The 24,318-nt window shown below is 48.2% G+C and overlaps 1 protein-coding gene across 6 annotated transcripts in view; it reads right to left on the bottom strand.

The window, feature by feature from the left end:
* LOC134936579 (CD209 antigen-like protein C) overlaps positions 1 to 24,318 on the bottom strand; it is a 171,174-nt gene that overhangs the window by 20,137 nt on the left and 126,719 nt on the right. For all 6 annotated transcript variants that reach the window (XM_063931675.1, XM_063931673.1, XM_063931670.1 and 3 more), the window contains one exon: positions 22,015 to 22,157. In XM_063931675.1, coding sequence (XP_063787745.1) covers positions 22,015 to 22,157 — 143 coding nt within the window. The remainder of the gene's footprint in view (positions 1 to 22,014; positions 22,158 to 24,318) is intronic.

Raw genomic sequence — 24,318 nt, 5'->3', positions numbered from 1 at the left:
CTCACACACATATGTTTATTGCTCTATTTTGTCATATAATTTTGGATCACCCGTATTAAGTTGTTTATCATGCTTAACCGTTCTTCTCCCCGCCACCTTAGTTAGAGAGGGACGTCTGCATTCTTAGTTTTAGTATTAATAGGCCTTCCTCTCAGTCAAAATAAAAAGCTGACCCCTTTCACGCCAATTACGGTTGTTGTGTCTTTATTTACTAAGATTAGTGTGCTTGAGTGGCGTGTGAATGCATCTGACGTGTGAAGTTTATGGAGAGTGAAAAAGTACCAGCCAATCAGCTCCTAACTTCCATGTCACAGGCTGTGTTTGAAAAATGGCAGTTAGGAGCTGATTGGCTGGCACTTTATCACTCTCCATTTTATCACTTTCCAAGCGATGATGCATCTGGCCCAAACACTTATTTGTGGCAAAATCTTGTACTTACCACATGCCTTTGGAAGAGAATCTGCTTTCAATACTGCTAGCAGGCCCCAGTTGGGGGCTGCAGCCAAACAAGTCAAACAGAGCACACTGGGTTAGTTTTAAATAGGAAAGCAAGGAGCTAACTGCCTAAGGACATGAGTTTAACACCAACCAATCAGGATAGAGTTGGGATGGAGCTTTTCGGGGCAGATGTACTAAGCCTTGGAGGAGATAAAGTGGAGAGAGCTAAAGTACCAGCCAATCAGCTCCTAACTGCCATGTTACACAGGCTGTGTTTGAAAAAATGCTTGAAGTTGGTTGGCTGGTACTTTATCTCTGTCCACTTTATCTCTCTCCAAGGCTTAGGACATAGATGCTCGATGCTGAACCATCTGTCCGATTTAATATTCTGAACTCTGCCTATGTGACATTGCCCTGTTACTGTGCATTAACTCCTCATCATGAGAGGCATAGATACCATGGTAACACATACAATTCTGGATCACTCGTACTTGCATACACTTGGTTCCAGAGCTTGCCATTGCAAAATGCACTCCACATACAGTCACTAAAGAAGCCCAGCCAATAGTATCCTTTACACGTGGAATGTGATCTCAGATCCCACATATTCCTTTTTATTACCATTTATTTATATTGTGCCACCAAGGGGTAAATTTACTAAGCTCCCGATTTTGACCGAGATGCCGTTTTTTCATCAAAGTGTCATCTCGGTAATTTACTAAGCAATAATCACGGCAGTGATGAGGGCATTCGTAATATTTTGAAGTCCTAGGAAAAAAATCACGAATGAATACACCATCGGTCAAAACGCGGCTGTTTAAGTATGAATCTCGGTCATTTACTAAGAAGTGCAAAGCAAAAAAAAACAAACACTGCCGTGAAAAATTACAACTCGTAAAAAAGTGCTAAAAAAAACCAGACCTTTTTTTTTTATTCGTGATTGGATAGGCATGCACGGATCCATGAGATCCGTGCATGTATATCAGTGGGAAGGGGTGGGAAAGTGCTTATTTTTTAAAAAAAAATTGCGTGGGGTCCCCCCTCCTAAGCATAACCAGCCTCGGGCTCTTTGAGCCGATCCTGGTTGCAGAAATATGGTGAAAAAATTGACAGGGGTTCCCCCATATTTAAGCAACCAGCATCGGGCTCTGCGCCTGGTCCTGGTTCCAAAAATACGGGGGACAAAAAGAGTAGGGGTCCCCCGTATTTTTAAAACCAGCACCGGGCTCCACTAGCTGGACAGATAATGCCACAGCCGGGGGTCACTTTTATATAGTGCCCTGCGGCCGTGGCATCAAAAATCCAACTAGTCACCCCTGGCCGGGGTACCCTGGGGGAGTGGGGACCCCTTCAATCAAGGGGTCCCCCCCCCCAGCCACCCAAGGGCCAGGGGTGAAGCCCGAGGCTGTCCCCCCCCATCCAATGGGCTGCGGATGGGGGGGCTGATAGCCTTTGTTGTAAAAGAAAATATATTGTTTTTAGTAGCAGTACTACAAGTCCCAGCAAGCCTCCCCCGCATGCTGGTACTTGGAGAACCACAAGTACCAGCATGCGGCGGAAAAACGGGCCCGCTGGTACCTGTAGTACTACTACTAAAAAAATACCCAAAAAAACACAAGACACACACACCGTGAAAGTATAATTTTATTACATACATACACACATACATACATACTTACCTTATGTTCCCACGCAGGTCGGTCCTCTTCTCCAGTAGAATCCAAGGGGTACCTGTTGAAGAAATTATACTCACGAGATCCAGGGGTCCAGGGTCCTCGGGGAATCCAGGTGTAATCCACGTACTTGAAAAAAATAACAAAACGGACACCCGAGCCACGCACTAAAAGGGGACCCATGTTTGCACATGGATCCCCTTTTCCCGACTGCCAGAAACCCACTCTGACTGATGTCTAAGTGGGTTTCTTCAGCCAATCAGGGAGTGCCACGTTGTAGCACTCTCCTGATCGGCTGTGTGCTCCTGTACTGAGTGACAGGCGGCACACGGCAGTGTTACAATGTTGCGCCTATGCGCTCCATTGTAACCAATGCTGGGAACTTTCTGCTCAGCGGTGACGTCACTTTAGGTCAACCGCAGGGCAGAAAGTTCCCAGCATTGGTTACAATGGAGCGCATAGGCGCTACATTGTAACACTGCCGTGTGCCGCCTGTCACTCAGTACAGGAGCACACAGCCGATCAGGAGAGTGCTACAACGTGGCACTCCCTGATTGGCTGAAGAAACCCACTTAGACATCAGTCAGAGTGGGTTTATGGCAGTCGGGAAAAGGGGATCCATGTTCAAACATGGGTCCCCTTTTAGTGCGTGGCTCGGGTGTCCGTTTTGTTATTTTTTTCAAGTACGTGGATTACACCTGGATTCCCCGAGGACCCTGGACCCCTGGATCTCGTGAGTATAATTTCTTCAACAGGTACCCCTTGGATTCTACTGGAGAAGAGGACCGACCTGCGTGGGAACATAAGGTAAGTATGTATGTATGTGTGTATGTATGTAATAAAATTATACTTTCACGGTGTGTGTGTCTTGTGTTTTTTTGGGTATTTTTTTAGTAGTAGTACTACAGGTACCAGCGGGCCCGTTTTTCCGCCGCATGCTGGTACTTGTGGTTCTCCAAGTACCAGCATGCGGGGGAGGCTTGCTGGGACTTGTAGTACTGCTACTAAAAACAATATCTTTTCTTTTACAACAAAGGCTATCAGCCCCCCCATCCGCAGCCCATTGGATGGGGGGGGACAGCCTCGGGCTTCACCCCTGGCCCTTGGGTGGCTGGGGGGGGGACCCCTTGATTGAAGGGGTCCCCACTCCCCCAGGGTACCCCGGCCAGGGGTGACTAGTTGGATTTTTGATGCCACGGCCGCAGGGCACTATATAAAAGTGACCCCCGGCTGTGGCATTATCTGTCCAGCTAGTGGAGCCCGGTGCTGGTTTTAAAAATACGGGGACCCCTACTCTTTTTGTCCCCCGTATTTTTGGAACAAGGACCAGGCGCAGAGCCCGATGCTGGTTGCTTAAATATGGGGGAACCCCTGTCATTTTTTTTCCCATATTTCGGCAACCAGGATCGGCTCAAAGAGCCCGAGGCTGGTTATGCTTAGGAGGGGGGACCCCACGCAATTTTTTTTTAAATATTTGACAGTGTTTAATTTAAAAAAAACAAAAAAAATGAACCCCAGCACGGATCACACAGATCCGGCCGAGATTCATTGTAAAAAAGTCGGCAGTGTTTTGCTAATCACTGCCGTAAAAATAGAAAAAAAACCACGAATGACATCGACATCGGAACAAAAGAAAAACCCGAATACGACAGCTTAGTAAATTAGTCGTAATCAATTCAAAAAGTTGCAGTTTTACACTTTCGATGTCATTCGTGATTGAACTTTGACCTGAAACGGGAAAATACGAATCTTAGTAAATGTACCCCCAAGTATCCAAAGTGCTGACATTAAAATACAACCACACCATATAATAGGTACAAACAGAGCATACAAGTGAATACACTAAACAGTAAAATAATATAACAACATAGGGGTATATGCAATTCACGGCGAATCGCGGCAAATTATCGCCGTTTTTTAATTCGACACAATTCGACAGGTGAATTCCGGCAGGTGGCTGCCGGAATTCACCATATTCAATGAAAAACGGATTCGACAGTCCCGCGGGCGAAAAACGGCCGATTTGCCGGATTTTGCCGCGATTTAAAAAAAACGGGAAAAAACGGGAAAAACCCATTAAAAAATGGCGTGGGGTCCCCCCTTCAAAGCATAACCAGCCTCGGGCTCTTCGAGCTGGTCCTGGTTCTAAAAATGCGGGGAAAAATTGGGCAGGGATCCCCCGTATTTTTAAAACCAGCACCGGGCTCTGCGCCTGGTGCTGGTGCAAAAAATACGGGGGACAAAAAGAGTAGGGGTCCCCCGTATTTTTTACACCAGCATCGGGCTCCACTAGCTGGACAGATAATGCCACAGCCGGGGGTCACTTTTATACAGTGCCCTGCGGCCGTGGCATTAAATATCCAACTAGTCACCCCTGGCCGGGGTACCCTGGGGGAGTGGGGACCCCTTCAATCAAGGGGTCCCCCCCCAGCCACCCAAGGGCCAGGGGTGAAGCCCGAGGCTGTCCCCCCCATCCAATGGCTGCGGATGGGAGGCTGATAGCCTTGAGAAAAATGACAAGAATATTGTTTTTTCCAGCAGTACTACAAGTCCCCCGCAAGCCTCCCCCGCAAGCTGGTACTTGGAGAACCACAAGTACCAGCATGCAGGAGAAAAACGGGCCCGCTGGTACCTGTAGTTCTACTGGGAAAAAAATACCCAAATAAAAACAGTACACAGACACAGTGACAGTAAAACTTTATTACACACTGCCGACACACACATACTTACCTATGTTGACACGCCGACTGCCACGGTCTCCGACGATCCGAGGGTACCTGTGAAAAAAATTATACTCACCTTCCAGCGTCCAGAGGTACATCCACGTCCAGAGATACATCCACGTACTTGTTAAAAAAACAAAACGAACACCCGTGCCATGCCGGACTGAAAGGGGTCCCATGCTTTCACATCAGACCCCTTTCCCCGAATGCCGGGACACCACGTGACTCCTGTCAGACAGCGCATCGCAAAGCCTCTCCATTACTTTCAATGGTGAGAACTTTGCCGTCTGCGGGGGTTACCCGCGGTCAGCCGCTGACCGGCGGGTGACCTCACCGCTAGCCGCTAAGTTCCCACCATTGAAAGTAATGGACGGAGCTGTGCGATGCGCTGTCTGACAGCTCAGACAGCGCACAGCCAATCAGGTGAGCGCAACGAAGTTGCGCTTCCTGATTGGCTTTAGAGACCTTTCTGTGACAGCTGTCACTCTGAGAGGTCTCTCTGCATTCGGGGATAGGGGTCCCATGTGTAAGCATGGGACCCCTTTCAGTCCGGCATGGTACAGGTGTCCGGTTTGTTTTTTTTAACAAGTACGTGGATTTATCTCTGGACCCTGGCTGAGGTGAGTATATTGATCTTTTCTTTTCAGGTATCCGTGGATTCTACTTGGAGAAGAGGACCGATGTCGGCGTATGAACATAGGTAAGTATGTGTGTGTCGACGTATGAAATACAGTTTTACTGTCACTGTGTCTGTGTCCTGTTTTTATTTGGGTATTTTTTTTCCAGTAGAACTACAGGTACCAGCGGGCCCGTTTTCTCCCGCATGCTGGTACTTGTGGTTCTCCAAGTACCAGCTTGCGGGGGAGGCTTGCTGGGACTTGTAGTTCTTCTGGAAAAACCAATATTCTTGACATTTTACCAAGGCTATCAGCCTCCCATCCGCAGCCCTTGGATGGGGGGGACAGCCTCGGGCTTCACCCCTGGCCCTTGGGTGGCTGGGTGGGGGGGACCCCTTGATTGAAGGGGTCCCCACTCCCCCAGGGTACCCCGGCCAGGGGTGACTAGTTGGATATTTAATGCCACGGCCGCAGGGCACTGTATAAAAGTGACCCCCGGCTGTGGCATTATCTGTCCAGCTAGTGGAGCCCGATGCTGGTGTAAAAAATACGGGGGACCCCTACTCGTTTTGTCCCCCGTATTTTTTGCACCAGCACCAGGCGCAGAGCCCGGTGCTGGTTTTAAAAATACGGGGGATCCCCTGTCAATTTTTTCCCCGCATTTTTAGAACCAGGACCAGCTCGAAGAGCCCGAGGCTGGTTATGCTTTGGAGGGGGGACCCCACGCCATTTTTTTCAGGGATTTCACCATTCCATCTATAAAAAAAAAATATATATATTATTTTTAAAAATATATAAATAATACTTGTGCCTCCAAAAAAGACAAACCAAGTACCTAATCCCTTCTAATATAAATAGATCTGATATTACCACAAAAAAAACCCACAAAAAAAACATGTTTTAAATTTTTTTTATTGGTTTCACCCTCCAAAGTGTGGCGGATTGAAAATTACGAATTTGCTGTCTAAAAGCACTGCTGTCGAATTTCCAAACTTGAATTGAATATGCTTTTGTCGAATTGCAGCACTTGTATCATTGCAGAAAAGTCGAATTTGCAAAAAGTCGAATTTCAAAAAGTCGAATTTTGAAAGTCCGTTTTTTTTACGGAAAGCACTGAATCCAGAGGGGGCCCCCACCGCACACGCTGTACCCATTTTCTGAATACTCACCCCTCCGGAGTCCCGCTGCAACGTTAACGGCGGTGTTAAAACTCCGTGAAAATGGCCCAGCGGCCATTTTCACGGTGTTCTGCGCAGTAGAGAAATCTCAGGGAAAATGGCCGCTGCGCCATTTTCCCGGAGATCTGCGCATGCGCAGTAGAGTCTGAGCGCTCTAGTGCTCAGACTCTCCCCGATGCCGGCAGAGAGGAGGGGGCCCAAACGGAGGAGGCTGCACCCGGGCCTCCTCCTCTCTTAAAACGCCCCTGGCAAGCTGCCATTGCAATAGTGTGTAAACACCGGCAATAGCATCAGAACTTGCCCCCCTCACGGTGTACGAAGCCCTATGGGGCTGCGAACAAACATCTGTGAATCCAGCGGCAGTGTAAGTCCAGCATATAGCCACACTTACACCCATGAGTAAATCACAGATGATTGGACTAACCCCATAAACTGTGTTTGGTAGCACATTGGAGACGGGGATAATGCAGAGAGACAACAAGAGGGTAAAGAGCCTACTTATGAGAGCTTACAAATTGAAGTGAGGGGATATATCAAGCCTTGAGGGAGATAAGGTGGAGGAGATGAAGTACTATCTAGAGATGTGTGCGGACCACCATGTTTTGGTTTTGCCAAAACCACCATCAAGTGTTTTGGATCTGGATTTAAAAAAAACAACGTTATACTACGGCAGTATAACACATGACAGTGATATAGCACATCTATGAAACATTGTGGCACAGCACTGGCAGACAGGATGGCAGATTGATGGTAATCTCGGCATTGCAGAGCGGGGGTGGATGGGCTGGCTACAATGATGCAATCGCAGTCACAACGCCCCTGTTCTTTATAGTGTTCTGCCTCTGCCCCGCACCCATGCTGAGCTGGCCTGGCTGTTCTATCCCGGACAGCAGCCAGGATGTCTGCAACTATGACTTAATAACCTATGAGGGTAAACTTACTAACACCAGAAATAAGTAGTGTAATGATTAGTGATGAGCGGGTTCGGTTCCTCTGAATCCGAACCCGCCCGAACTTCAGCTTTTTTCCACGGGTCCGAGCAGGCTCGGATCCTCCCGCCTTGCTCAGTTAACCCGAGCACGCCCGAACGTCATCATCCCGTTGTCGGATTCTCGCGAGACTCGGATTCTATATAAGGAGCCGCGCGTCGCCGCCATTTTCACACGTGCATTGAGAGTCATAGGGAGAGGACGTGGCTGGCGTCCTCTCCGTTTAGAGAAGAGAGAGACACAGTATTTTGGGGAGCATTATTAGGAGGAGTACTACTATACTGTATACTACTCTACTACTTGCTGAAGTGATATTTATAGAGTCATAGGGAGAGGACGTGGCTGGCGTCCTCTCCGTTTAGAGAAGAGAGAGACACAGTATACTATTTTGGGGAGCATTATTAGGAGGAGTACTACTATACTGTATACTACTATACTACTTGCTGAAGTGATATTTATAGAGTCATAGGGAGAGGACGTGGCTGGCGTCCTCTCCGTTTAGAGAAGAGAGAGACACAGTATTTTGGGGAGCATTATTAGGAGGAGTACTACTATACTGTATACTACTCAGACACAGTATTTTGGGGAGCATTATTAGGAGGAGTACTACTATACTGTATACTACTCTACTACTTGCTGAAGTGATATTTATAGAGTCATAGGGAGAGGACGTGGCTGGCGTCCTCTCCGTTTAGAGAAGAGAGAGACACAGTATTTTGGGGAGCATTATTAGGAGGAGTACTACTATACTGTATACTACTCTACTACTTGCTGAAGTGATATTTATAGAGTCATAGGGAGAGGACGTGGCTGGCGTCCTCTCCGTTTAGAGAAGAGAGAGACACAGTATTTTGGGGAGCATTATTAGGAGGAGTACTACTATACTGTATACTACTCAGACACAGTATTTTGGGGAGCATTATTAGGAGGAGTACTACTATACTGTATACTACTCTACTACTTGCTGAAGTGATATTTATAGAGTCATAGGGAGAGGATGTGGCTGGCGTCCTCTCCGTTTAGAGAAGAGAGAGACACAGTATTTTGGGGAGCATTATTAGGAGGAGTACTACTATACTGTATACTACTATACTACTTGCTGAAGTGATATTTATAGAGTCATAGGGAGAGGACGTGGCTGGCGTCCTCTCCGTTTAGAGAAGAGAGAGACACAGTATACTATTTTGGGGAGCATTATTAGGAGGAGTACTACTATACTGTATACTACTCTACTACTTGCTGAAGTGATATTTATAGAGTCATAGGGAGAGGACGTGGCTGGCGTCCTCTCCGTTTAGAGAAGAGAGAGACACAGTATTTTGGGGAGCATTATTAGGAGTACTACTATACTGTATACTACTATACTACTTGCTGAAGTGATATTTATAGATTAGATAGTGTGACTGTAAGTGTATTATCTGACTTGTGGGGGAAGACACTGACAGTGGGGAGCAGTTAGAGTCTGAGAGCAGGACTCAGGAGTACATATAACGTACAGTGCACACTTTTGCTGCCAGAGTCAGTGCCACACTGCCATTGTTGTGACCACACTGACCACCAGTATAATAATATATTTTGTGATTGTCTGCTTAGGACTCGGAGTACTAGTTGCAAGTTGCAACGTGACCTGACCACCAGTTTAATAATCAATCACCACCAGTTTAATATATATATAATTGTATATAATATATATATATATATATATATATAATATTGTATACCACCTACCCGTGGTTTTTTTTTTTTTCTTTCTTCTTTGTACATACTACTATAGTATAGTAGCTTACTGTAGCAGTCTGCGGTGCTGCTGAGCTGACAGTGTCCAGCAGGTCCGTCATCAGTCATCATTACCAATACCTAATAAATATATTATCTACCTGTCCGGCTGCAGTACTAGTGATATTATATATACATACATATATATATTGATTTCATCTCATTATCAATCATCCAGTCTATATTAGCAGCAGACACAGTACGGTAGTCCACGGCTGTAGCTACCTCTGTGTCGGCACTCGGCAGTCCATCCATAATTGTATACTAGTATCCATCCATCTCCATTGTTTACCTGAGGTGCCTTTTAGTTGTGCCTATTAAAATATGGAGAACAAAAATGTTGAGGTTCCAAAATTAGGGAAAGATCAAGATCCACTTCCACCTCGTGCTGAAGCTGCTGCCACTAGTCATGGCCGAGACGATGAAATGCCAGCAACGTCGTCTGCCAAGGCCGATGCCCAATGGCATAGTACAGAGCATGTCAAATCCAAAACACCAAATATCAGTAAAAAAAGGACTCCAAAACCTAAAATAAAATTGTCGGAGGAGAAGCGTAAACTTGCCAATATGCCATTTACCACACGGAGTGGCAAGGAACGGCTGAGGCCCTGGCCTATGTTCATGGCTAGTGGTTCAGCTTCACAGGAGGATGGAAGCACTTAGCCTCTCGCTAGAAAACTGAAAAGACTCAAGCTGGCAAAAGCACCGCAAAGAACTGTGCGTTCTTCGAAATCCCAAATCCACAAGGAGAGTCCAATTGTGTCGGTTGCGATGCCTGACCTTCCCAACACTGGACGTGAAGAGCATGCGCCTTCCACCATTTGCACGCCCCCTGCAAGTGCTGGAAGGAGCACCCGCAGTCCAGTTCCTGATAGTCAGATTGAAAATGTCAGTGTTGAAGTACACCAGGATGAGGAGGATATGGGTGTTGCTGGCGCTGGGGAGGAAATTGACAAGGAGGATTCTGATGGTGAGGTGGTTTGTTTAAGTCAGGCACCCGGGGAGACACCTGTTGTCCATGGGAGGAATAGGGCCGTTGACATGCCTGGTGAAAATACCAAAAAAATCAGCTCTTCGGTGTGGAAGTATTTCACCAGAAATGCGGACAACATTTGTCAAGCCGTGTGTTGCCTTTGTCAAGCTGTAATAAGTAGGGGTAAGGACGTTAACCACCTCGGAACATCCTCCCTTATACGTCACCTGCAGCGCATTCATAATAAGTCAGTGATAAGTTCAAAAACTTTGGGTGACAGCGGAAGCAGTCCACTGACCAGTAAATCCCTTCCTCTTGTAACCAAGCTCACGCAAACCACCCCACCACCAACTCCCTCAGTGTCAATTTCCTCCTTCCCCAGGAATGCCAATAGTCCTGCAGGCCATGTCACTGGCAATTCTGACGAGTCCTCTCCTGCCTGGGATTCCTCCGATGCATCCTTGCGTGTAACGCCTACTGCTGCTGACGCTGCTGTTGTTGCTGCTGGGAGTCGATCGTCATCCCAGAGGGGAAGTCGTAAGCCCACTTGTACTACTTCCAGTAAGCAATTGACTGTCCAACAGTCCTTTGCGAGGAAGATGAAATATCACAGCAGTCATCCTGCTGCAAAGTGGATAACTGAGGCCTTGACAACTATGTTGGTGTTAGACGTGCGTCCGGTATCCGCCGTTAGTTCACAGGGAACTAGACAATTTATTGAGGCAGTGTGCCCCCGTTACCAAATACCATCTAGGTTCCACTTCTCTAGGCAGGCGATACCGAGAATGTACACGGACGTCAGAAAAAGACTCACCAGTGTCCTAAAAAATGCAGTTGTACCCAATGTCCACTTAACCACGGACATGTGGACAAGTGGAGCAGGGCAGGGTCAGGACTATATGACTGTGACAGCCCACTGGGTAGATGTATGGACTCCCGCCGCAAGAACAGCAGCGGCGGCACCAGTAGCAGCATCTCGCAAACGCCAACTCTTTCCTAGGCAGGCTACGCTTTGTATCACCGCTTTCCAGAATACGCACACAGCTGAAAACCTCTTACGGCAACTGAGGAAGATCATCGCGGAATGGCTTACCCCAATTGGACTCTCCTGTGGATTTGTGGCATCGGACAACGCCAGCAATATTGTGTGTGCATTAAATATGGGCAAATTCCAGCACGTCCCATGTTTTGCACATACCTTGAATTTGGTGGTGCAGAATTTTTTAAAAAACGACAGGGGCGTGCAAGAGATGCTGTCGGTGGCCAGAAGAATTGCGGGACACTTTCGGCGTACAGGCACCACGTACAGAAGACTGGAGCACCACCAAAAACTACTGAACCTGCCCTGCCATCATCTGAAGCAAGAAGTGGTAACGAGGTGGAATTCAACCCTCTATATGCTTCAGAGGTTGGAGGAGCAGCAAAAGGCCATTCAAGCCTATACAATTGAGCACGATATAGGAGGTGGAATGCACCTGTCTCAAGTGCAGTGGAGAATGATTTCAACGTTGTGCAAGGTTCTGATGCCCTTTGAACTTGCCACACGTGAAGTCAGTTCAGACACTGCCAGCCTGAGTCAGGTCATTCCCCTCATCAGGCTTTTGCAGAAGAAGCTGGAGACATTGAAGGAGGAGCTAACACGGAGCGATTCCGCTAGGCATGTGGGACTTGTGGATGGAGCCCTTAATTCGCTTAACAAGGATTCACGGGTGGTCAATCTGTTGAAATCAGAGCACTACATTTTGGCCACCGTGCTCGATCCTAGATTTAAAGCCTACCTTGGATCTCTCTTTCTGGCAGACACAAGTCTGCTGGGGTTGAAAGACCTGCTGGTGAGAAAATTGTCAAGTCAAGCGGAACGCGACCTGTCAACATCTCCTCCTTCACATTCTCCCGCAACTGGGGGTGCGAGGAAAAGGCTCAGAATTCCGAGCCCACCCGCTGGCGGTGATGCAGGGCAGTCTGGAGCGACTGCTGATGCTGACATCTGGTCCGGACTGAAGGACCTGACAACGATTACGGACATGTCGTCTACTGTCACTGCATATGATTCTCTCAACATTGAAAGAATGGTGGAGGATTATATGAGTGACCGCATCCAAGTAGGCACGTCACACAGTCCGTACTTATACTGGCAGGAAAAAGAGGCAATTTGGAGGCCCTTGCACAAACTGGCTTTATTCTACCTAAGTTGCCCTCCCACAAGTGTGTACTCCGAAAGAGTGTTTAGTGCCGCCGCTCACCTTGTCAGCAATCGGCGTACGAGGTTACATCCAGAAAATGTGGAGAAGATGATGTTCATTAAAATGAATTATAATCAATTCCTCCGTGGAGACATTGACCAGCAGCAATTGCCTCCACAAAGTACACAGGGAGCTGAGATGGTGGATTCCAGTGGGGACGAATTGATAATCTGTGAGGAGGGGGATGTACACGGTGATATATCGGAGGATGATGATGAGGTGGACATCTTGCCTCTGTAGAGCCAGTTTGTGCAAGGAGAGATTAATTGCTTCTTTTTTGGTGGGGGTCCAAACCAACCCGTCATTTCAGTCACAGTCGTGTGGCAGACCCTGTCACTGAAATGATGGGTTGGTTAAAGTGTGCATGTCCTGTTTATACAACATAAGGGTGGGTGGGAGGGCCCAAGGACAATTCCATCTTGCACCTCTTTTTTCTTTAATTTTTCTTTGCGTCATGTGCTGTTTGGGGAGGGTTTTTTGGAAGGGACATCCTGTGTGACACTGCAGTGCCACTCCTAGATGGGCCCGGTGTTTGTGTCGGCCACTAGGGTCGCTTATCTTACTCACACAGCTACCTCATTGCGCCTCTTTTTTTCTTTGCGTCATGTGCTGTTTGGGGAGGGTTTTTTGGAAGGGACATCCTGCGTGACACTGCAGTGCCACTCCTAGATGGGCCCGGTGTTTGTGTCGGCCACTAGGGTCGCTTATCTTACTCACACAGCTACCTCATTGCGCCTCTTTTTTTCTTTGCATCATGTGCTGTTTGGGGAGGGTTTTTTGGAAGGGACATCCTGCGTGACACTGCAGTGACACTCCTAGATGGGCCCGGTGTTTGTGTCGGCCACTAGGGTCGCTTATCTTACTCACACAGCTACCTCATTGCGCCTCTTTTTTTCTTTGCGTCATGTGCTGTTTGGGGAGGGTTTTTTGGAAGGGACATCCTGCGTGACACTGCAGTGACACTCCTAGATGGGCCCGGTGTTTGTGTCGGCCACTAGGGTCGCTTATCTTACTCACACAGCTACCTCATTGCGCCTCTTTTTTTCTTTGCGTCATGTGCTGTTTGGGGAGGGTTTTTTGGAAGGGACATCCTGCGTGACACTGCAGTGACACTCCTAGATGGGCCCGGTGTTTGTGTCGGCCACTAGGGTCGCTTATCTTACTCACACAGCTACCTCATTGCGCCTCTTTTTTTCTTTGCGTCATGTGCTGTTTGGGGAGGGTTTTTTGGAAGGGACATCCTGCGTGACACTGCAGTGACACTCCTAGATGGGCCCGGTGTTTGTGTCGGCCACTAGGGTCGCTTATCTTACTCACACAGCTACCTCATTGCGCCTCTTTTTTTCTTTGCGTCATGTGCTGTTTGGGGAGGGTTTTTTGGAAGGGACATCCTGCGTGACACTGCAGTGACACTCCTAGATGGGCCCGGTGTTTGTGTCGGCCACTAGGGTCGCTTATCTTACTCACACAGCTACCTCATTGCGCCTCTTTTTTTCTTTGCGTCATGTGCTGTTTGGGGAGTGTTTTTTGGAAGGGCCATCCTGCGTGACACTGCAGTGACACTCCTAGATGGGCCCGGTGTTTGTGTCGGCCACTAGGGTCGCTTAGCTTAGTCATCCAGCGACCTAGGTGCAAATTTTAGGACTAAAAATAATATTGTGAGGTGTGAGGTATTCAGAATAGACTGAAAATGAGTGTAAATTATGGTTTTTGAGGTTAATAATACTTTGGGATCAAAATGACCCCCAAATTCTATGATTTAAGCTGTTTTTCTCTAACGTCCTAGTGGATGCTGGGGACTCCGTCAGGACCATGGGGATTAGCGGCTCCGCAGGAGACAGGGCACAAAAATAAAGCTTTAGGATCAGGTGGTGTGCACTGGCTCCTCCCCCTATGACCCTCCTCCAAGCCTCAGTTAGGTTTTTGTGCCCGTCCGAGCAGGGTGCAATCTAGGTGGCTCTCCTAAAGAGCTGCTTAGAAAAAGTTTTTAGGTTTTTTATTTTCAGTGAGTCCTGCTGGCAACAGGCTCACTGCAACGAGGGACTTAGGGGAGAAGAAGTGAACTCACCTGCGTGCAGGATGGATTGGCTTCTTAGGCTACTGGACACCATTAGCTCCAGAGGGATCGAACACAGGCCCAGCCATGGAGTCCGGTCCCGGAGCCGCGCCGCCGACCCCCTTGCAGATGCCGAAAAGCGAAGAGGTCCAGAAACCGGCGGCAGAAGACTTTTCAGTCTTCATGAGGTAGCGCACAGCACTGCAGCTGTGCGCCATTGTTGTCACACACTTCACACCAGCGGTCACGGAGGGTGCAGGGCGCTGCAGGGGGCGCCCTGGGCAGCAATGAGAATACCTTGTTCTGGCTAAAAAATACATCACATATAGCCCTTGGGGCTATATGGATGTATTTAACCCCTGCCAGGTCTCACAAACTCCGGAGAAGAGCCCGCCGAAATAGGGGGCGGGGCCTATCTCCTCAGCACACAGCGCCATTTTCCTGCTCAGCTCCGCTGCGAGGAAGGCTCCCAGGACTCTCCCCTGCACTGCACTACAGAAACAGGGTAAAAAAGAGAGGGGGGGGGGGCACTTTTTTTGGCGTTTTTGATATATATTAAGCTGCTATAAGGGAGACAACACTTCTATAGGGTTGTTCCTATATATATTTATAGCGCTTGGGTGTGTGCTGGCAAACTCTCCCTCTGTCTCCCCAAAGGGCTAGTGGGGTCCTGTCTTCGATAAGAGCATTCCCTGTGTGTCTGCTGTGTGTCGGTACGTGTGTGTCGACATGTATGAGGACGATGTTGGTGTGGAGGCGGAGCAATTGCCGGTAATGGTGATGTCACCCCCTAGGGAGTCGACACCGGAATGGATGGCTTTATTTATGGAATTACGTGATAATGTCAGCACATTACAAAAATCAGTTGACGACATGAGACGGCCGGAAAACCAGTTAGTACCTGTACAGGCGTCTCAGACACCGTCAGGGGCTGTAAAACGCCCTTTACCTCAGTCGGTCGACACAGACCCAGACACGGACACCGAATCTAGTGTCGACGGTGAAGAAACAAACGTATTTTCCAGTAGGGCCACACGTTATATGATCACGGCAATGAAGGAGGCTTTACATATCTCTGATACTGCATGTACCACAAAAAGGGGTATTATGTGGGGTCTGAAAAAGCTACCTGTAGTTTTTCCTGAATCAGACGAATTGAATGAAGTGTGTGATGAAGCGTGGGTTAACCCCGATAGAAAACTGCTAATTTCAAAGAAGTTATTGGCATTATATCCTTTCCCGCCAGAGGTTAGGGCGCGCTGGGAAACACCCCCTAGGGTGGATAAGGCGCTCACACGCTTATCAAAACAAGTGGCGTTACCGTCTCCTGAAACGGCCGCCCTCAAGGATCCAGCAGATAGGAGGCTGGAAACTACCCTGAAAAGTATATACACTCATACTGGTGTTATACTGCGACCAGCCATCGCCTCTGCATGGATGTGCAGTGCTGGGGTGGTTTGGTCGGATTCCCTGACTGAAAATATTGATACCCTGGATAGGGACAGTATTTTACTGACTATAGAGCATTTAAAGGATGCATTTCTATATATGCGAGATGCACAGAGGGATATTTGCACTCTGGCATCGAGAGTAAGTGCGATGTCCATATCTGCCAGAAGAAGTTTATGGACGCGACAATGGTCAGGTGATGCGGATTCCAAACGGCATATGGAAGTATTGCCGTATAAGGGGGAGGAATTATTTGGGGTCGGTCTATCGGATTTGGTGGCCACGGCAACAGCCGGGAAATCCACCTTTTTACCTCAGGTCCCCTCCCAACAGAAAAAGACACCGTCTTTTCAGCCGCAGTCCTTTCGTTCCTATAGGAACAAGCGGGCGAAAGGACAGTCATATTTGCTCCGAGGCAAAGGAAAGGGTAAGAGAGTGCACCAAGCAGCTTCTTCCCAGGAGCAGAAGCCCCCCCCCCGGCTTCTGCAAAGCCCTCAGCATGACGTTGGGGCTTTACAAGCGGACTCAGGGGCGGTGGGGGGTTGACTCAAGAATTTCAGCGCACAGTGGGCTCACTCACAGGTGGACCCCTGGATCCTGCAGATAATATCTCAGGGTTACAGGTTGGAATTCGAGAAGTCTCCCCCTCGCCGGTTCCTAAAGTCTGCTTTGCCAACGTCTCCCTCAGACAGGGCGACGGTATTGGAAGCCATTCACAAGCTGTATTCTCAGCAGGTGATAGTCAAGGTACCCCTCCTACAACAAGGGAAGGGGTATTATTCCACACTATTTGTGGTACCGAAGCCGGACGGCTCGGTAAGACCTATTCTAAATCTGAAATCTTTGAACCTGTACATACAAAAATTCAAGTTCAAGATGGAGTCACTCAGAGCAGTGATAGCGAATCAGGAAGAAGGGGACTTTATGGTGTCCCTGGACATAAAGGATGCTTACCTGCATGTCCCAATTTGCCCTTCACATCAAGGGTACCTCAGGTTCGTGGTGCAAAACTGTCATTATCAGTTTCAGACGCTGCCGTTTGGATTGTCCACGGCACCTCGGGTCTTTACCAAGGTAATGGCCGAAATGATGTTTCTTCTACGAAGAAAAGGCGTATTAATTATCCCTTACTTGGACGATCTCCTGATAAGGGCAAGGTCCAGGGAACAGCTGGGGGACGTAGTAGCACTAACCCAAATAGTGCTGCAACAGCACGGGTGGATTCTGAATTTTCCAAAATCTCAATTGACCCCGACGACACGTCTGCTGTTCCTGGGAATGATTCTGGACACAGTTCAGAAAAAGGTGTTTCTTCCGGAGGAGAAAGCCAAGGAGTTATCCGAACTTGTCAGGAACCTCCTAAAACCAGGGAAAGTGTCTGTGCATCAATGCACAAGAGTCCTGGGAAAGATGGTGGCTTCTTACGAAGCGATTCCATTCGGCAGATTCCACGCACGAACTTTTCAGTGGGATCTGCTGGACAAATGGTCCGGATCGCATCTGCAGATGCATCAGCGGATAACCTTATCGCCACGGACAAGGGTGTCTCTTCTGTGGTGGTTGCAGAGTGCTCATCTGTTAGAGGGCCGCAGATTCGGCATACAGGACTGGGTCCTGGTGACCACGGATGCCAGTCTGAGAGGCTGGGGAGCGGTCACACAGGGAAGAAACTTCCAGGGAGTATGGTCAAACCTGGAGATATCTCTTCACATAAATATACTGGAGCTAAGAGCGATTTACAATGCTCTAAGCCTGGCAAAACCCCTGCTTCAGGGTCAGCCGGTGTTGATCCAGTCGGACAACATCACGGCAGTCGCCCACGTAAACAGACAGGGCGGCACAAGAAGCAGGAGAGCAATGGCAGAAGCTGCAAGGATTCTTCGCTGGGCGGAAGATCATGTGATAGCACTGTCAGCAGTGTTCATTCCGGGAGTGGACAACTGGGAAGCAGACTTCCTCAGCAGACACGATCTACACCCGGGAGAGTGGGGACTTCATCCAGAAGTCTTCCACATGATTGTGAATCATTGGGAAAAACCAAAGGTGGACATGGTGGCGTCTCGCCTCAACAAAAAACTGGACAGGTATTGCGCCAGGTCAAGAGACCCTCAGGCAATAGCTGTGGACGCTCTGGTAACGCCGTGGGTGTTCCAGTCAGTGTATGTGTTTCCTCCTCTGCCTCTCATACCAAAAGTACTGAGAATTATACGGCAAAAGGGAGTAAGAACGATACTCGTGGCTCCGGATTGGCCAAGAAGAACTTGGTACCCGGAACTTCAGGAGATGCTCACGGAAGATCCGTGGCCTCTACCTCTAAGACGGGACCTGCTTCAGCAGGGACCGTGTCTATTCCAAGACTTACCGCGGCTGCGTTTGACGGCATGGCGTTTGAACGCCGAATTCTAAGGGAAAAAGGCATTCCGGAAGAGGTCATTCCTACACTGGTAAAAGCCAGGAAGGAGGTGACTGCACAACATTATCACCGCATTTGGAGAAAATATGTTGCGTGGTGTGAGGCCAGGAAGGCCCCCACGGAGGAATTTCAATTGGGTCGATTCCTACATTTCCTGCAAACAGGATTGTCTATGGGCCTCAAGTTGGGGTCCATTAAGGTTCAAATTTCGGCCCTGTCGATTTTCTTCCAGAAAGAATTGGCTTCAGTTCCTGAAGTCCAGACTTTTGTAAAAGGAGTACTACATATACAGCCCCCGGTTGTGCCCCCAGTGGCTCCGTGGGACCTTAATGTAGTTTTGGATTTTCTCAAATCCCATTGGTTTGAGCCACTCAAATCGGCGGATTTGAAATATCTTACATGGAAAGTAACCATGCTACTGGCCCTGGCTTCAGCCAGGAGAGTGTCAGAATTGGCGGCTTTATCGTATAAAAGCCCATATCTGATTTTCCATTCGGACAGGGCAGAACTGCGGACGCGTCCTCATTTTCTGCCTAAGGTGGTGTCAGCGTTTCACCTGAACCAGCCTATTGTGGTGCCTGCGGCTACTAGCGATTTGGAGGATTCCAAGTTGCTGGACGTTGTCAGGGCATTGAAAATATATATTTCAAGGACGGCTGGAGTCAGAAAATCTGACTCGCTGTTTATACTGTATGCACCCAACAAGCTGGGTGCTCCTGCTTCTAAGCAGACGATTGCTCGTTGGATTTGTAGCACAATTCAACTTGCACATTCTGTGGCAGGCCTGGCCACAGCCTAAATCTGTCAAGGCCCATTCCACAAGGAAGGTGGGCTCATCCTGGGCGGCTGCCCGAGGGGTCTCGGCATTACAACTCTGCCGAGCAGCTACGTGGTCGGGGGAGAACACGTTTGTAAAATTCTACAAATTTGATACCCTGGCTAAAGAGGACCTGGAGTTCTCTCATTCGGTGCTGCAGAGTCATCCGCACTCTCCCGCCCGTTTGGGAGCTTTGGTATAATCCCCATGGTCCTGACGGAGTCCCCAGCATCCACTAGGACGTTAGAGAAAATAAGATTTTACTTACCGATAAATCTATTTCTCGTAGTCCGTAGTGGATGCTGGGCGCCCATCCCAAGTGCGGATTGTCTGCAATACTTGTACATAGTTATTGTTACAAAAAAATCGGGTTGTTATTGTTGTGAGCCGTCTGTTCAGAGGCTCCTACGTTGTCATACTGTTAACTGGGTTCAGATCACAAGTTGTACGGTGTGATTGGTGTGGCTGGTATGAGTCTTACCCGGGATTCAAAATCCTTCCTTATTGTGTACGCTCGTCCGGGCACAGTATCCTAACTGAGGCTTGGAGGAGGGTCATAGGGGGAGGAGCCAGTGCACACCACCTGATCCTAAAGCTTTATTTTTGTGCCCTGTCTCCTGCGGAGCCGCTAATCCCCATGGTCCTGACGGAGTCCCCAGCATCCACTACGGACTACGAGAAATAGATTTATCGGTAAGTAAAATCTTATTTTTAGTGTTTTTTGAAAAAAACACCCGAATCCAAAACACACCCGAATCCGACAAAAAAAATTCGGTGAGGTTTTGCCAAAACGCGGTCGAACCCAAAACACGGCCGCGGAACCGAACCCAAAACCAAAACACAAAACCCGAAAAATTTCCGGCGCTCATCTCTAGTAATGATACTGCAGTGCCTGATGTGCATGATGCCCTTTATTTCCAAACCAAGTCATCACTGACAAAGTGCCCGATACATAGGTGAATGCCTTTGGTCGCAGCAGATCTGAGAAGTTGTGCTGATGCTGCTGGAGCCATCTTGTATAATGACATGTCTACCGCTGGCTTCTCAGATCTCAGAATGCGTCTGATAACATAGCATCGGAGAAACATCGGGAACTCTAAGAATGTCCCCCAACACTAAGCTGCCGAGGTCAGTGAATCTGTGTCCGAAGAAGCAATGGCTGGCTTTGGCACAACCCCAAAACGGTGGCGACATGCTTCTGCTTTCTACAACACGTCCCATCACCGCCCCCAAATGCCTGCAGCCTGTCAATCGAGCTGCATCTAGAGCCACACTGTGACCACCACTGCAAGACCATCTTGGCACACGCGCAGTGTGGCCCTGATGCATGCACAGATCACCAAACATCACCTATCTGTGACCGAATTGAACCCGCGACCACCTGTGAATCAGCCCCAAAGTTCTATGAAATGTGCGGTATCACTATTCAGCTTTACTAGAACCTACAATGCAGCCATCACTAAATCCCACAGACATATACTGTGATGTTATGTTTACAGATGACCCCCCCCTCCCCCCTAAAACTGGACCTTAGACACTTTAGGGTCAGTGTGGGTTAAACCTAAAATGCTGCCATCCCTGACCCTGGCCCTCATTCAGATTCCGTTGTATCTGCTGCCTGATGCGCAAAGTGCCGGTGTCCAGTACTTTGCGCATGTGCAGGATCCATTCTGCGTGTGCATGAGTGAGTCCTGCGATGTAGGAAGCAGGCCGGCATCAGACTGTCAGTGATTGACAGCCTGATGCCATTTTGGGGGCAGTGACAGCCTCCATTTGTGAAAACAGGGGCACGTCGTTGCCATTTAGGAGGAGGGAAGAGGGCAGGGATCCCTGTAAATGGACGGATATTTCCTGGCCTCTGTGACGGGTGGTTTGTGCATCCCCATGGGTGCTGCAAGCTGCCCAATAGTAAGACAACCATAAAAGGTTGCCCAAAAATATACAAATTCAGCTATCTTGCCTGGCGTCATGTGTAAAATAATAATAATTAAAAAAAAGTATACATAAATATTTTTAAAGAGTGTGCATCCCTCAACTTGCAAACAGCACTATGGCTGACAGTTTCTCTATCGCCGGCAATTCCATTCCAGCCATAGTGTGCATTAGTCTACGGTGCCTGAAGTCTGGGAGCACTGAGGTCACTATTCTGCAGTGCTATAATGAAGCAGTGAAAAGAGTGGAAAAGTGATCCAGTGGAGAAGTTGCCCACGGCAACCAGTCGGCTGCTCTGTATAATTTTATACTATGCAAATTATAAATGTTACACCAACGCTGATTGGTCACCATGGGCAACTTCTCCACCGGCTCACTTCTCCACACTTTCACTGCTTCATGAATAGAACCCAAAAGCCATGTACTAATGGCGGGAGGCCACACTATGCGTCGGGTGCTCCTGAAGAAAATGCACATTACGAAAGATGATATAGAACTTTTTTGTATTTCTGCCTCTACTCTACCTGTAAAGTGGAGGATGTTCCCATAGGAAACCTTAATTTTCCTGGCTGGAATAAGGCTCATAGAAGTGTCACTGTACAGATGGACAATTCTGTCTATAGCCATGCCAACTTTCCAACACCATCAGATAGCAAAGTTCCATCTTAATTAATAATCCATATTGGATTATTTTTATACCAGGTGACAGGGACTATGTAGGAATAGAGTTAGTTTACCTGCTCCTTCCGACTGGTTATTATAGCCAGGTTACTTTGCAACCTTTCGCATGCACTTTGAGCTGTTGTCCAGTTGCTTCTAGATGAAGTTAAGAGATAGCAACTGTCCTCAAACTGCAGCCAGCCGCTGTCACAAGATCGCTCTGCAAAAATACATAATAGTTACAAACATATGGGCACAGTCATGTATGCACAGTATTGTTACACAACCAAAATGTACAGTAAATCTGTGTGCTGGACTGACGTCAGCATTGTTCTTAGAGTAGGGATAAATATACAGTGACACCATGACTTAATGCATCTACTTGTACTGTATACACGTTTCATTAATGTAAAGTAGCAAGCATTGGCTGTTTTACTCTTAGGATACATGAGCAATCTGAAATAAGATCAATAATGTCATTAATTATATGGTCGATGTGGTAGAAAACAGTCAGCAGCTTTTATACAGAAGACATATATGTGTTCCCATTACTGCCATGAAATCAAGTTATCTGAGGCATTGGCCAACTTTAGAAGCGGAGACAGGCAGGCGCCTGTCATGCAGGGCTGGAATACCGCAGGTGCTTACCAGGTACGATGGTGCTGCTTCATGCAGCTGTTGGCACCTTTCTGCTTTCCTGTCTGTTCTATCTGCTCACCCGAGTGTATGCATGTTAGACAGCTTCTGCTTCCTCCTATAGGGGTAAGGGCACGGCAACTGCGAAACACTGTACATGCAGTTATGTGACCATTGACGTCTCTCTGGCACTAACTCCAAATCAGTCCAGAATATTTAATCACCTCTCTGACACGGACACCAGACAGGGGTCAGAATATAATGCTTTACAGTTTTGCTCTTGCGTTCCTAGTTTATCTGTTTCTCGACTAGTGTGTAGTGTCCAGGCTAGCTTTTTGACCTGTGTCACATGCCAGATTGGCAAGCCCTGTTACTATACCTGGCGCTGTTGCTATCTGGCATTACATCTCTCTCCCAGGCTGTCTGGACACATTACAGGAGGTACCATTGCAAAAGTGTGTTTGTTTCCATCCTCTGGAGCTGGCGCTGCCAAGACATGGGTGCCACAGTCTTGCCTGCAATCAACTGACCACTGTTCTGCCAATCCTTGAGCTGAATTCCTGCACATGAATCCTGTGACCGATCAGCACCCAGTGGGCCCTATATAAGTCTTTACCTGGCCATGGTCATTTGCCAAAACAACTTCTGCTGTAACCTGCTAGCATCCAGTCTGCAAGGTATTCCAGAGTTTGGCTCCACAGTCCAGTGTGCTCCAAGTACTGTGTTACTCAAAGCACTAGCCATTACTGATGGGCACTCTCCACGGTTCCCTGTGTATTCCTGTGATACTCTAAGAGCTAGTCTATATTACTGAGCGCTCTCCACAGTTTCCAGTGTGTTCCTGTTATGCACCAAGTGCCACCTACTACTACTGGGTGCTCTCCACAGTTTCCAGTATGTTCCTGCTCTCAGTGGCAGCAACTATTATTGAACATTCTACATAGTTTTCACTGTGTTTCTGTTGTGCTGCCAGCCACTATTATTGAGCGTTCTCCACAGTTTCCAGTGTGTTCCTGTTATGCACCAAGCGCCAGCTACTACTGGGCCCTCCCCACAGTTTCCAGAGTGAGTTCCTGTGACTCACCCAGCTCATGTCACTACAGTGGGTGCTCTTCATAATCTCCAGTGTACCCCAGGGTACTTCCATCAACAGTCTACTCTGTTGGAACTGGAAGTATACACAAGTTCCAGTATACTTTGTGCTGCTGTACTACAGTTATTACCATATTATCCTCAAGTCTGTGCTGAGCACTCTCCGCAGTCCCATGTCTTAATCATATTCGCCAGCCCCTACTGGTAATCAATATCATTGTGCTCACTCAGATCTTTCTACCTGTATCTTCCAGTATTAATAAACAAGTTCCAATTAACTTATGAGGCTACAACTTATTAAACCTCCAAGTTTTCAACATATACAGACCTAGGGTCCTGCTCCATGGGTGTAGTACGGGTGACCGGCGGTCTCCTGACCGCCGGTCACCTTACCGACGCCAGGATCCCGGCAGCATACCGACGCCGGGATCCCGGCGGGGAGGGGCGAGTGCAGCAAGCCCCTTGCGGGCTCGCTGCGCTCGCCACGCTGCGGGCCGGTCGCCACGGGTTCTATTCCCACTCTATGGGTGTCGTGGACACCCACGAGTGGAAATAGTCCCTGTTGGTCGGCATGCCGACCATCGGGATAGTGAGCCGTCGGGCTCACGGAGGAGGTCATGTGACTGTCGGTCAGCCGACCGGCGGTCACATGA

This window comes from Pseudophryne corroboree, chromosome 6 (genome assembly GCF_028390025.1).
Source record: "Pseudophryne corroboree isolate aPseCor3 chromosome 6, aPseCor3.hap2, whole genome shotgun sequence".
Lineage (NCBI taxonomy): Eukaryota > Metazoa > Chordata > Amphibia > Anura > Myobatrachidae > Pseudophryne > Pseudophryne corroboree.
Note: the sequence above shows the minus strand (reverse complement) of the source record. Positions and strands in the feature narration are given on the sequence as shown.